Here is a 14940-nt window from a genome sequence, read left to right as displayed (position 1 = left end):
AATTCAAGTCACCTCCAGTGGCTTAAGGAATGATGGTGAAGGAAAGGTACCTTCCTGCTGGAGGCTGTAGAGCCTCTGGCTCTGTTCCCATTTTAAGGCTGCCCTTGTCTACCCATGTCATCAATTCAAACAGCTAAAAAAAGCTTTAAAAGCCTTCTACAGGTACTCAAAAAGCACTATGTGCTTAAAAATACATACTTGTGAGAATTGCTTTACTTTAAGAAAAAGCCAACTCACCTTGAAGGAAATTGGCTTGGAGCACCAGAAATTTGTTAAATCTTTCGAGATGACTCAGTGTGTTGGGGAACCTGTGCACTGGAGTTGTGTCTGGGGACAAAAGCTCGGGACAGATGTATGGTGCTTTTTTAAAGGTAAATTTATTAAGTTGTAGTGAAGAAGCAGAGACATCTGCCTTGCATAAAACATCTGATATAGGCAGACAGTATGGAATCAAGGGTTGGAATGTGTGTGTGAAGTGTGCTGTGAAGGTATTCTGGAAGATAACACTGGGAAAGATCAATTCTTCCCTGGTCCAGTTCCTCTTGGTCTCATTGTCACTTCTCTCTCTAGTTACTTTTCCTATTTTATCTGGAATTGTACCGTGGTGGGCTACCAGTGGATGGTGAAAGAATGATAGATGCCTTGGTGATGATATATTGAGTATGCACAAGAAATAAACGCAGCTTTGTCTATTTCTTCCTGAGTGTCCTTACACTGATAAATATGAACTTCTTACTCAAGAGAAGCTTATTGATGAATGAACTGATAATAAAATTGAGAACTTGGACTTTTTAGTACTGACTAAAATAGTAAATATGGGTTATTGCCTGGTAATTTGAGTTCATTTTGCTTCTTGGTTTGTGTTACAGACCTTTAGGTAAGCTTTTTATTTTGTAGTATATTAATATTTCAAGTATTCAAGTATTTATGGGCTAGTTGAATGTAACACCCAATACTGTTATTTCTGATTCTACCTTCGTATTTTTAAAAATGGTCAGTTGAATATATGTGCACCTTTTATTAATTAGAAGAATATTAATGCTGTTTTGTATCTTTTTCTGTTTCAGAGTTGACATTGTATGAACACAGAAAGCAGCAATGGGAGTATGCAGTTTTCTACTGAAGAGGCCTCTCAAGAGCTCATGATTTTTTTCCACCTCTTCCCTTAACATTCGTCCTGCTCTGCAGACATGGCTCACCACGCGAGGCCTTCCAGATCAGCCAAAAAAGAAGAGTTAGGCAAAAGGAAAACGAACCAGAGCAAAAAGAAATCTAGCCAAGTGAGAAAGAAAACCACAAAGACTTCCACAAAAGCTGTTAGTTCTGGAAAAGGAAAAAAACCAGTGCCAGAAAAAGATGTTAAGAAAAAACAGCAAGAAAAGAAACCAATCATGAGCTCTTCAGGTAGACTTCTCAGGAGCAGTGTAACCAGAACCCTGTCTGGAGCGTCCTCGGTGAGTTTGGAGAAAGCTGACAATATCCTCTTTCACAGCCAGGATTCTTTCAGCATCAATGGCTTTACAATGTCTCTCCGTAACCGATCCTTCTCCCGAAGATTGTCTCAAACTCCAGTAATTACCAAACCCAGGAAAGCTGCAGCACAAAAAAGGCTAGAAACAAATGAACAACATGAACAAGAAGCTCTGGCAGTAGCAGAAGAGAAAAATGATGAAACAGGTGAAATAGCTTTGAAACAAGATTTAGCTCAAGATGAGTTGGCTGCTCTGCCTGTAGAAGGCTGTCTGTGTATTGCAGGGGAAGAGCCTGTCAGCACATGTGCCAGTCAGATCAAGGAGGCAGAAATATCTGAAACAGATGACTCCATTCCAAACAGTCAGGTAACTGATGATGGTACAGAGGCTTCAGAGGTGAAATCTAAGCATGCAGACCTGTCCTGTGAGCAGATACCCAGTGATCTTGATACGGGTAGTTTGGCTGAAGCGTTTGTTGAAGATGCTGCGCTGGTGCTTCCATCTTCTCCTTCTGACTCTGTGATTGCCTCTGAATCAAACTCAAAGGTGCATGCAGAGGCTTCCTTCAGTGTGGTGCCTAACAGTACAGAACCTGACTCCAGCTCTGTTGATACCTCAGACCTCAGCTCAGCAGTACTGATAGAGTCAGTCACACTTGCCAAATTCCACATTGGAGCAGGGTTGGGCATGGTGTTACCTAGGGAAGAACAAGACTTGGATTCTGCATCTCTAGTTACCTCTGAGTTTAACTCACAAGAACATTTATTAGAAGATGCAAGGTCACTTGCAGATTCCTGCTTGAAGGCAGGCTGGGATTTGAAATTTGAGAATAAAGACATTGGTTCAAATTCCAGTTCTGTAGCTGCCTCTGAATCAAATTTGCTTTTACATTTTGGAGGTGCAAGCTCACTTGCAGAATACCCCATGAAACTGGTTGTGGATTTTGTACCCATTCACAAAGAACTTGATTCAAATTCAGATTTGAGCTTTACAAAAAAGAATTCAGAATTTGACACAAAAAACATATTTACAGTATGTGAACCAGTCTCCAATACCTCTTTAAACAATATTGAAGTAGAGAACATTGAACAGCTTGTTAAATGTATTGATGCAGAGACATTAATTTTGAATTCAGGATATGTCCCCACTTTATCTTCAGATTTAGAAAAACACACAGTTGATAAAATCTCTGCTGAAAGCTCTGGACAGTTCTCTACAGGTTTTGTTTCACAGTTGCCTTCAACCATGGAAATCTCTGTTCTTGCCTCAGAAGAAGCCATAAATGCAGATTTGCCAGCTGACTCAAGACTGCAGCATAATGATTATTCATCACAGCTGGGAACTGTCGAAGTAAGCTTGAATTTGGTTCAGGACAACGTGAGCAACAGCACTGAAGCACATGAGGCCTCAGGGCCGTCCTCTCTTAAAAATCCAGCTAGTGATTACCCTGTTCCATATTCATCTCTGCTTCCTATGCTGGAGAAAAAGAAACGAAGGCGTTGTGGAGTCTGTGAGCCCTGTCTTCGGAAAACAAACTGTGAGGAATGCAGCTGTTGCAGGAAGCGCAAAACTAGTCACCGGATATGTAAAAAGAGAAAATGTGAAGAACTGAAAAAGCCACCACCACCAATCATGCTACCTTTTGAGGTAAGACAAAGAAGTTGCAAATTGAATCACTCTTTTGAGGCTTGAGGTGTATCTTAAAATTCTGCAAAGGGAAATACTGGCCACATGACAGCTTTAGAGAGTTCAGTGTTACTGTTGGTGGTAACAGTTTGTACAGTAACTTCCTCTTGTCATCTACAGAATTGTAGGTTAGAGTGAGCTGGAGTTAGTCTTGTTCCTGTTGTGTAAATCTGTAAGATGAAAGGTAAATGTGGCTTTAACCCTGTGTCCCAGATATTGGTATGTTGGCCAAAACAGTGGATTAATTGGAGTGCATGAAGAAATGAGAAAGATTTAAGCACAGAATGTGGGGAGGAGGGAGATTGAGGGTAGTCTTAGGAGACTGTGAATTACTAGGGAGAGTGTTGGTATTTTAAAATACTGGATGCTAAAAGCAAAGGAAGGCAAAGGAAGATCTGCTCTTTGGTTCAGGTAAAGTAATTTGTTTGTGATGACAGATTTGGTGGAAATCAATTTATAAACTTCAGGACCAAGTTGTAGCTGCATTTTCCCCTTTCGCATCTCTCTGCCTTTCTAATTGTCTATTCTCCTGTTTCTCTCATTTCACTTCTCTTTCCTCTCTCCTTTTATCTTTTATCCGTACATACTTTCTTTTTTGTGTTTCTTATTCATTTTTCTGACCCATCAGCCTTTTATAACCCAGGTCATAACTTTTGGAACAAAGAGGAAGGGAAAAGACAGTCTGTATGCCTATGTGATAACAGCACTGACCTTCTGAGGGATTTCAGTTTCAAGATCAGGCTTTAAATCAGGTAAGTAGGGAGTTGAACATAGATTTCCCACATCCCAGCTGAATTCCCTGACTTCTGAACTGCAGTGAGACTCTGCACTGCCAGATCCTGCTCGGAGTATTCTCTTCATACAATCCAATAGTTCCGGAACCACAGAGGGAGAGAGGCTGTCCTGGTAGTTAAATCACTGGGACGTTTGCCTTGGGATGTGGGAAACTGAGGTTCAAGTCTCTGCACTGATGTGTACTCCGAGTGGAGCAGTTCACACTGGGGAGAATGCACCTGCAAAACCTTTCTCAAGGGCAATTTCATGTAAATGGTGTGTTCTTACAGCAGGTAGAAATTCACATCACCTTCGGAGATCTCAGGAGACCCATTTTCACTGCTCTGTCCTGTGCTTACCAGGGTTGGCAGAGAAGTCCATTCTGGTTTTAAGGCAGGCAAGCAGAAAGAAGAGTCCTGTAGCAGCGAGCAGTGAGGGGACATGATATATTCCCCTTTGTGGGGGAAGTGTACTTTAAAGTATGATGTTTAGGGAAGTAGGCTTAAAGAGTTTGGCTCAGAATTCATTCAAAAACCTCTTTCTGTCTTAACTGCTCATTAACACTCTTAAAAAATAAGTGGAGAGGGACAGCTGTAATGTGACTTCAGGTATATATTAAAACAGTAAAGATGGTAGAGACTTATGCTGACTTTTTACAGCAAAAGAGTAGTGATGTTGCCCTTTTGTATATTTAGTCAGTGGGATTAAAGAAAAGTTCATGGGAGAGGATTCATGGAGTTGAGGTAGGAAGTGATCTAAAAGCCATGTTTTAATAGGAGTTTTGGCAGGGTCAGTGAAAGGAAGCACTCCAGCTTTTCTGTCAACCTTTGTTTTTCAGGCTAAACATACTTCTCTTCTTGTCACCTAGCCTGACCTTCTCCTTGCAGATTAGCTTTGCCCCTTCACCTTTGTCCTCTCTGGGCACTCCTTTTACTTTCTTTATGAGAGATTCCTTGTTTTTATTCTTTTCTTTGACAGCTTTTTTTTCGGTGTGCTTTTATTTCATTAGACTGGTCACGTTTTGTATGATGCATTCAGAGCGGCACCAGAGGCCTCCTTAATTTCTTGTTAAATTTTGTATGAAATTTGAGGGTGCTGTGTGGAGGAAATGAAGTATTCCTGACATTTAAGAACATGTCAGGTATTTTCTTATAAAATTATATTTGAATGAAACCTGGTGCCTTTTCAGATCTTCCTAGAAAGAGGCTTTGCTTCATTTTCAATCTCTAGAAACTGTGCTCTGAGGAAATGAGAAAGTATTTCTATAATGTTGTATCAGCTCTTTCAAGGTGTTAAAATACAGGGGAAGGTGTTGGGGGATGGGCCATGCTATCACTCAGTTTAGCAGCTATCCTTTACGTAAGATTGCAGGGAATTCCATTGTTTTCCAGACTGCTAGTACTGGGACTTCTGTGACAATAATGTGTTCCAAATAAAAAGCAGCTGAGGAAAACCCCAAACTGTAGGTCTCTGTCCATGGTATGGAAAGTGAACATAAATAATTAAAAGAGATGAGGTTGGCTTCAGTGTGTTCCTTGTTCAGAAGAGTCATGCTTCTTTCTCTCATGTTGGTGGAATGTAAGCATTTTTTGGAGGTGATTCACTGGGAGGAGGGTGTATAGGGGGATAGAGCAGGAGCATAGTTTAAATGTTGGAGTTTTGCCTTAAAGGAATGATCTCTCCCCATTCTAACTAAAAAATGCGGAAGTCTCAGTGAAGTCAGGGAGAGCTGTGTGCATGAAATGGCTGTATGGCCACTGTGGGGGTTGGCAGTCCTGCTGCCTATGAAAGAAAAAGCCTTGGTTTTCTTTAAGAACTTGTGTGGATTTACAGTTACAGGGAGTGAGGCCTGGCTGGTAGAAGCCATGAATGTAAACTGAAGTGCATGTTCCAACATCCATGCCCATATGTGCACTCAGCCCTTGGAGTGGCATGTTTGGAACTGGCATTAATTAGATTACTGTTATTTCCACTAATTTACACATAATCCAGATAAAGATTTGAAAACAGTATTGGACTTGAAAAATGCTATTTAAAAATAACAGCCACATAAACCTTCAGTGATATTGTACCTTCCTGAATGTAATGGGTTTTGCAGGGATGTGACATCATGAAAGTCTGGACAAGGCATTGTGGGCTCTAGTTCTGTGTTTAGCAATATTATTGAATATAATGCCCCTCTTCTGAGGAATTCACACTGTGCCTGTTTGGTTTGGAGCTGGTAAAGAAGAATCCTAAAATACATAAGGGAAGACATTTTTTGCTTATTGAATTTTTTTGAAAGAGCAGCCCAGTAAATGAAATGTAAGGAAGCTTTCATAAGAAGAGGAAGAAGGTTTTATCTTGGGTTGCTGTCCCTCTCAGAATGAATAATGCCGAAATACTTCACAGTGAAAAGTTTGTAAAGCTGACCCACATGGGATTATGATGCTACCACATTTTTGTCTTGTCTTTAAGGACTGCTGTTTTCTGAAACAGCATTGCAGTTACTGAGGGCTATTTCACAGTTATTTTGTTCCAAAAAGCAGATTTAATTCCAATAAGTGGTTTGCTTTGCTGCTATTGCATTGCATACTGTCAGGGCTGTCTTCATGAGTTACAGAGTGGAGCGAGGATTTTGTAGGCTTCAAAAGTAGCGTGTGGCCAGGAAAGGTGGCTCATGGTCTATTTTCTTTTCTCCGCAGCAAAAGGATTCCCGTTTTGGCCCGGCAGGTGCTGCAGACGGAGCAGTGCACACATGGTGCCAATGCAAACGCTGCCTGCGGGGATCTCGCAACTGCTGGGGCCTGCTGGGCTCGAGCTCTGGCTCTGGCTCCGGGCCGTGCCGGGCTCTCGCTCTGGCTCCGGCTCCGGGCAGTGCCGGGCTCTCGCTCTGGCTCTGGCTCTGGCTCCGGGCAGTGCCAGGCTCTGGCTCTGGCCGTGCCGGGCTTTGGCTCCGGGCCGTGCCGGGCTCTGGCTCTGCCTCCGGGCAGTGCCGGGCTCTCACTCTGGCTCTGGCCATGCCAGGCTCTGGCTCTGGCTCTGGCTGTGCCGGGCTCTGGCTTGGCTCTGGCTCCAGGCCGTGCCAGGCTCTCGCTCTGGCTCTGGCTCTGGCCGTGCCGGGATCTGGCTCTGGCTCTGGCTCTGGCTCTGGCTCTGGCTCTGGCTCTGGCCGTGTCGGTCTCTGGCTCTGGCTCTGGCCATGCCAGGCTCTGGCTCTGGCTCTGGCCGTGCCAGGATCTGGCTCTGGCTCTGCCTCCAGGCCGTGCCGGGCTCTGGCTCTGGCTCTGCCTCTGGGCAGTGCCAGGCTCTCACTCTGGCTCTGGCCATGCCAGGCTCTGGCTCTGGCTCTGGCTGTGCCAGGCTCTGGCTCTGGCTCTGGCCCTGCTGGGATCTGGCTCTGGCTCTGGCTCTGGCCCTGCTGGGATCTGGCTCTGGCTCTGGCTCTGGCTCTGGCCGTGTCGTTCTCTGGCTCTGGCTCTGGCTCTGGCTCTGGCTCTGGCCGTGCCAGGATCTGGCTCTGGCTCTGGCTCTGGCTCCAGGCCGTGCCGGGCTCTGGCTCTGGCTCTGGCTCTGGCTCTGGCCATGTCGGTCTCTGGCTCTGGCCATGCCAGGCTCTGGCTCTGGCTCCGGCTCTGGCTCCGGGCCATGCCAGGCTCTGGCTCTGGCTCTGGCTCTGGCCGTGCCGGACTCTGGCTCTGGCTCTGGCCGTGCCAGGCTCTGGCTCTGGCTCCGGCTCTGGCTCCGGGCCGTGCCAGGCTCTGGCTCTGGCTCTGGCTCTGGCCATGCCGGGCTCTGGCTCTGGCCGTGTCGGTCTCTGGCTCTGGCTCTGGCTCTGGCTCTGGCTCTGGCTCTGGCTCTGGCTCTGGCCGTGCCGGGCTCTGGCTCTGGCTCTGGCTCTGGCCGTGTCGGTCTCTGGCTCTGGCTCTGGCTCTGGCTCTGGCCCTGGCTCTGGCCCTGGCCGTGTCGGTCTCTGGCTCTGGCTCTGGCCGTGTCGGTCTCTGGCTCTGGCTCTGGCCCTGGCCGTGCCGGGCTCTGGCTCTGGCTCTGGCCGTGTCGGTCTCTGGCTCTGGCTCTGGCTCTGGCCCTGGCTCTGGCCCTGGCCGTGTCGGTCTCTGGCTCTGGCTCTGGCTCTGGCTCTGGCTCTGGCCCTGGCTCTGGCCCTGGCCGTGTCGGTCTCTGGCTCTGGCTCTGGCTGTGCCGGGCTCTGGCTCTGGCCGTGTCGGTCTCTGGCTCTGGCTCTGGCTCTGGCCGTGTCGGTCTCTGGCTCTGGCTCTGGCTCTGGCTCTGGCTCCGGGCCGTGCCGGGCTCTGGCGGGGCGGTTCGGACTCCGCCGGCTCCAGCTCCTGGCGCTCTCCTGGGGGAGCTCTTGCCCCGGCCCGCGAGGCTGAGCAGCTCCGCTTGCCCAGCTGAGCTTGTAGAGGTTCATGACCCCACAGCTCCTCTCGCCCAAAAGGCCATAAACTTACGGGGCTGCTGCTGAGGTGTCAGTGTGGGGAGCCCTCATCTCCAAGGCTGCTTTCTGCAGGGCTTGTCAAGGCAAGGTGCCTACACTTTAGGGTTCTGCCTAGGCAGGGAGCACTCTTGAGTTGAAAGCATTTGCTGGGGAGAGCTTTAATTCCTATTGGAACTAAATAGCTAGATTTAGTGGGACCTGTAGTCAACAAACTGGCCAAAAAAATGAAGTCACTGAGTGTTAGTTCACTTGGGTTGCCCAAGGTGTCTCCAGACATCTTATTTAATAGCTGTAATCTGAGTAACATGAAATATTAAATAACAATAAGAGCCTGCTTGTCTGTGGGTTTGTAACACTGCTGAAAAACCCAGACGTATTAAAAAAGGATGCTGCAATTCAAGTTGGTTGATAACTTTCCAGTAAGCCATTCCTTGAATGGAAAATGCTGAATAAACAGGAATGTTTCACAGTTACTATCTGTCCTAATGCAACTATTTAAGTTTCCTGAGGCTTGAGAAATGAAATTTCTGTTTAAAACTTAAAAGAGGACCAGAATTATTAGAAGATGTTGGTGGTAAGGACTTTTTGCCTGATGCAGACCAGTGACTTGAACTTTGGTCTCCCACATCCCATCTGTCTCCTCTTGATTTTTTGAAAGTTTTGCTCTGCTTTGGATCAAAACCAAGTGTTGAAATCTAAAAAAAAAAAAAGGAATTTTTGTTTTCCAGCCAGGGCCAGCTATAATCAAGAAATTTAGACCTTGTGGTATTTATTTTATAATAGACTCCAGAAATATTTAAACCAGTTGAATTTTAGAATGAGTGCACATAAAAACACTCCTGAGTATGATACCTGAGAGTTTTGTAAGAAGATAGCACACAGCTAGAAGAGTTTGGTAATGTGTGTGATGAGCAGAGCTGCACACACATACAGCCTTCCCTATCCTACAGATGCAGGGCAGGAGTTGGAGTTGTGCAGTTTACTCTTATTTTACACAGACACTCATACTCTGTGGGAGTGTTAAATAATTACAACTCACAGTGCAGTGTTCCTCTGTGTGGACTATAATGCAACCTAAATTACAGTGAGATGGATTAGTTTGTGCTCTAGTTATTTTCAGAGGCTGTATTTAACAAGATGCCTCTTCACTGCTCCTTATTTTCTGTGTTGGTTCTTAAAGCTTTTATGGGAAATTATTTCAAGAGGTTTCTTTCCTTCCTGGTGTCTGAGGACCCCTAACATGAGGTTACAAGGAAACCTAAAATTGCTGTCCAGTGCATGCACCAGTCTGGGGACTAAATCAAAATATGGGGTCTTAGGTTTCTAAGCAAACAAAATACTGATCCTTTTCCCCACATGTATTGTAAAGCATCTTAAGTAGCCAAAACTATGAAGAAGAATCAGATCACTAAGTGTATGTGATTTCCACTCTCTCATTTTTAATGGGCAAGAAGACCCTTGCAGACTTGGTGTATTTGGGGGAAAAATATAAATTCATATTTTAATTTTAACCTTATTCCTAATCCTATTTAATACATCATTCTGGTGCAACAAATGAAGAACTTAGATACAAGGTAGCATCAGACTACAAAAAATGGGCAACAGCTTTCTTTGATTTAATTGCTACACTGGGGAATCAATTGTATGTCCACCTCTGAGCATTTCTGCTATATAACTGATTTGATCAAAAGTGGACAATAATTACATTACAGTGTAGCACTAGATAAAAAAAAACCAGATTGCAGCTTGTAGCTGATGAAAAGGTGTTCTTACTGTTTTTTGTCTTTAGTGCATAAATCTGTGGCCAACGTTCTGGTTTAGATGTCAACTGCAAATTGTTTCAGCGAATGCTTTGGTGTTATTTGCACGCTGTTATTTGTTTGTTGTCCCTAGTTAGCAAATGTCTGTGTGATCCATGAGGGCTCGCTGTGACAACTGCTAGAGCTGTGACCCCTCCGCCCTCCTTCCGTCCGGATGAACATTTTAAGCAGATGGAGTAGCGAGAAAATAATTGCACTTGATGCTTATATGGCGGCCAGCTCTCATGGCAGTCCGTTGGCAGTAGGTTTGTTCTGTGGAGTGCTGTAGGAGTAGATGAAGACGGAGGAGGATCTGTCACCGGGCCTGCGGTGGGAGGACGGGCCGCCGGCTCTTCAGCCCGTGGGCGCGGGGCTCCTGGGCCCAGGCCGAGATACTGGAGGGGCGTCGCGTCCCCTCGGCTTGGGAGAGCAGGTGAAGGCCGGCCGGCCCCTGTGGCTGCGGCCTCCGCCAGGTGAGCGGCAATTTCCGCTCTTTCCAGGAGGATCGGGCTGCGGAGCCCCGCCAGGGCTGGCGGTGCCCTCGGTGCATCCCCAGTGCCGCTCACGGAGAGGGTCGGGGCCGTGCCCGGCGTGTGCGCACGCGTGCGGGTGCGCGGGTCCGTGTCCTCGCCTGACCCCGTTCTCATCGCAGCCCGAGCCGAGCCAGGCCGAGCCAGCCCGTGCCCGGTGCCCGGGGCGGGTGGCCCGCACTGCCTGGGCCGAGCCCGGGGCGCGGGGCGGCGCCGGTTCCGCGGGCGCGGCGGGTCCGTGCCTGCTCTTGCGGGAACCCCTTTGTTCGGGCGGGCGGCCGCGGGGGGGCGCTGCGGGGCTCGGCGCGCTCCCGCGGGGCCGCACGCGGCGCGTCCCCGCGCGGCCGCCGCTGCGGCAGGAAGCAAAGATGGCGGGGCTGGGCCGCCGCCGCCGTGAGGGGGAACGCGGGGCTCCCGCGATGTGAGGGGCGCCGCGGGGGCGGCGGACGGGCCGCCGGGAGCCGCCGCCGGCCCGTGGAAGGGCCGCGTGTAAAGCACTCGGGGTATTGCAGAAATATCCGCTCTTCCATAATAAAAATCGGAGGTGTCTGCCTGCCTTTTTGACCACAACTTATACTCTGCAATTTGATGTTTTTTTAGGTTCTAACAGAAAACAAAAGGCCCCAGAGGAGGAAGCAAAGAGTTTTAAAGGTAACCGATGATTGCTTTGATATTTATCCTCTCCCATTTTGAGCAGCATTTTCTTGTCATAGAGCCCAGGAAGGCAAAGGGTTAAACGCTGGGTAGCGGCGCTTTCCAGCTATTAAGCAGATTAGCTAATTTTAAAAGCATAGAACATGTCCTTTCTTTCCTCTTTCTCTCCAGCGTGTTGTAGACATATTTGAACCTCCCTGCACAAGTCTGCAGACCGAAAGTTTACTTTCCCTTGCATTGAACGTTCCCTTTATTTCTTCTGTTCCTAGTTTCATACTTGCAAAGGTAACAGTTAAATGTTTTTAGCATACAGGTTTTATGGCGTCTGAAATTCTGTGTGAGAAGTCAACATTAAACTGCAAGCCAAGTTAACAGAAGTGGAATTTTTATACTTACTTTACTGAAGTTCTGATTTCCTCTCTTTCTTTTAACTTTAAAATACCTCAGCTGAAACTGAAAATCCTGTAAACTTACAACCACCTTCAGTTTCAGTGGTAACATGTTCCTTCCACACTTTTAAGATGGCTATCTTTCATGATAACAAAAGATTGGTCTTGAAATGCCTTAGTTCTTATGCCGAAATACAGACTTACTACACTCATGGCTAATGTTTTGGGTTTTTTGAAATAACATGTAGTGTATTGATATTGCTTCTCTCAGTTAGTCTTTAGAATGTTTTGACTAGAATTAAGTCATTAATTCTCTTGTTGCAAGCTAGCATGTTGGGGGATGGATGGGGCAAGTAAGATGGATGGTATGGGTAAGATGAAGCTAATGAAAACGCAAACAAAAAGTATGTTGTTAAACTTACTTTGTTGAACTATTCTCTTATATCAGCTAAATGAAATAAGATAGTTAAGTATTGTTTCAGTACACTAAAATTTCAGAAGTTATTTGACATACTGGATTTGGTAAATGCTGACTGGTCTGTAGTGTCATTTTACTTGAAAACATCCCAATTTCTTAACATTTATGTTGTCACTGTTACACATTACAGAAACTTTGGTAAGACAAACCGAAGTTAAGATTAAGTAAGGAGCAAATAACCTGTCCAGCCTCAAGGGGGTCTGTCTTTTCATGTGGAGTAGTTGTGCCAGCCACCTACCTGTGTGCTAATACTAGTTGTGACTGTACAATGCTAGTAAATGTTAGTGGTCTTTTTTTGCATTGAAATAAGCCATAAAAATATTAATATTATTTTTGTTCTGGGTATGATTTTAATTACTCATTTTAATACTACTGCTCTTTGTAATGTACTACATGGGTGTAGCTAAAACTTGAAGTATTTGCTCATTCTGTCTTTTATGCTGTTGACAGTAGCATGCAAAATAAGGAGTGTTTGTAAAGGAGTCCGTTTATTAGGTGTAATTGGTGTGATGCCTGTTCTGGCAGAGTGTGGAAAATGTTTGTTTTTGGTCATAGACAGATACCTTGTGTTGGGTGTCTGCAGTTGTGGCTCGCAGTTGGTCTTGAGATTTTCTTCTTGAGTTCATTTTGCCATTGTTTGTGATTTGATGGCCCAGCAGGTTGCTATGTAATATGAGTCTGTCATTCCTCTCCTTTCCAAAAAGCTTTCTGAAAGGTTATTTTCCACCCTTGGCTCTTGAATGGAAAGGCTTGTCTGGTCCTGTGTATGCGTAGTATCCATGTCAATTGTTGGACCTGGGATGATTTCTGGTTTGACTTTTTCTTCACTGAGCTAATTCTGTGGTATTTCCTCTTTGGTTTTAGGTACTGTTCTTTGTGTTTTCTAGTATTTGTATTTGTTTTGTGGTGCTGAAGTGTATTTTCTAAGAGTTTGTCCAATTGCATCCACCAAAGAAGGTGCAGTACCTCTGAAGGCATCTCATGGAATGCTGGATTGGGGTTGGTGGGGGTTGGCCTTTGGTTTTGGATGGGAGAAGGGAGGCTGGGCATCTCAAGTTACCCTGCAGATCTGTCAGCTGCAGTAAACTTTAAAAAAGCCCCATAATTTGCAGACTTCTTTACTAGGACATTTTTAGAAATGTGGCATTGTGACTCTAACCTGGCTTCTGCTGTTGGTGGGACAGCTGTGTAAAGTGGTGTTGTCTTATCTGTTGAATTATGACTTCAGTGTTTGATTTTATGATTGGTGGTGGCTGAGAGCATCGGACCATTGCATATAGGTTTTGACATTTGACAAAATTTCAAGAGGATATGTCCTTTTATCTTTGTATTTTCTTCAAGTAGTATCCTTAAGTTTCTTATAGGAGGAGTTGTAGTACTTTCTTCCAATAATATGTGGAGTTCTGGTTTTTTTACTAACTCTCCTGTTTTGATAGATACCTGTTTATTTCCTTAGAGGGCTTATGTTCTAACTGCGCTGCTGAGGACCAAGCCATTCACAAATTCTGTACAGAGGAAAATAAGCAGTGCTTTCCAGTTGCAAATGGGTTGGACAGATATAAACAAGACAAAAAGTGATACACACTATTATACTGTACCTTTTGTGTACTATTTATAGTTTTCCATACTCTTATCTTAATGCTTCTTCTGGTTATTGGGCCACTCATTTAGGAAATTCATCTGTGCCATAAATACTGTATTATGTTCTCCATGTTTATTTTGAAAGAACATCTGAAATATTCATCACTTTTACCAAGCAAGTGCTCATTAAAGAGTCTTTGTAATCTCACAGTAATGGATACGAGGGAAGGAATATATTTAGTTTTCCTTATGGTTTATATTGTGTTCTTTTCCCAGTTAAGCAGACACTTTCAGTTTATTCCTGATAATGGGAAATCTATATAGAAGGGATTTATACTTAAAAATTCATTTGCCTGCATTTCAGAAGTCACATTGTACACTCAGCTTCAGTTAACATCATCCTTTTTAGCACTTACTGGCTCGGCTTGGGCAGTGCAGTGCAGCTCTTCCTGAGGATGGGAAACACTTGCAGTCACTTCCAAGTTCATTACCACAGAGCTTAGAAGAACGGGACAGTTGCACATGGCCTCGTGTTGTCAGGGGAATCTACACTTGGCACGTGGAGGCCGCAGTGGCGCCAGTGAGGAAACCTCCCCACAGATCAGGAGGTGGCTGGTGGAGCACAATCCCTGGTTTCTCCTGGCGGTTCTGGGGAGCCAGGGCTGCCTTTGGGATGGCTGCAGGTGTTTGTTGCCCTGATGGAGAGTAAGGAAACCCAAAACAACAACAAAACAAAAGGAAGAAGAAAAAAAGGGAGGGGAAAAATAGAGAAGAGACTGTGGGAGAAATCCAGAATGATATCTGCAGTGCTAAGTGAGTTATGTGGCTGCCTGCACAGTCTGTGTTCTCTGCTCTGTTTGCGTGTTTCTTCGTAAGCGCTGCAATGGCGATCAGGGCGCCAGCAGTGTGTGAACAGTGCCTGCTCACACTCTGTAAAAATCCCCTCAGCTGAAGGCAAACCAAAAGCCAGAGATTACGCAATACCTAGAACTTTGGGCTTGTTTATAAACATCATATTAGGAACATGAAGGTTTCATTTCCATGAAGGCTGCAAAGAGCTGATTAAGCGCTCTCTTAATTTTCTTCTCCACATGACAAAGCATAATCTTTGTAAAAAAAAAAACAACTTTAAAACATAAAGT

The 14940-nt window shown here is 45.4% G+C and overlaps 1 protein-coding gene across 1 annotated transcript in view; it reads left to right on the top strand.

The window, feature by feature from the left end:
• The first annotated feature begins 1107 nt into the window (after positions 1-1107).
• The window catches only part of TET1 (tet methylcytosine dioxygenase 1), a 64636-nt gene continuing 50803 nt past the window's right edge, over positions 1108-14940 (top strand). The window contains exons 1-2 of the mRNA XM_083866148.1: positions 1108-3119; positions 11297-11347. Of these exons, the coding sequence (XP_083722274.1) occupies positions 1191-3119; positions 11297-11347 (1980 nt within the window). The 5' untranslated portion in view covers positions 1108-1190. The remainder of the gene's footprint in view (positions 3120-11296; positions 11348-14940) is intronic.

This window comes from Zosterops lateralis (assembly GCF_965231275.1).
Source record: "Zosterops lateralis genome assembly, chromosome: 8".
Lineage (NCBI taxonomy): Eukaryota > Metazoa > Chordata > Aves > Passeriformes > Zosteropidae > Zosterops > Zosterops lateralis.
Note: the sequence above shows the minus strand (reverse complement) of the source record. Positions and strands in the feature narration are given on the sequence as shown.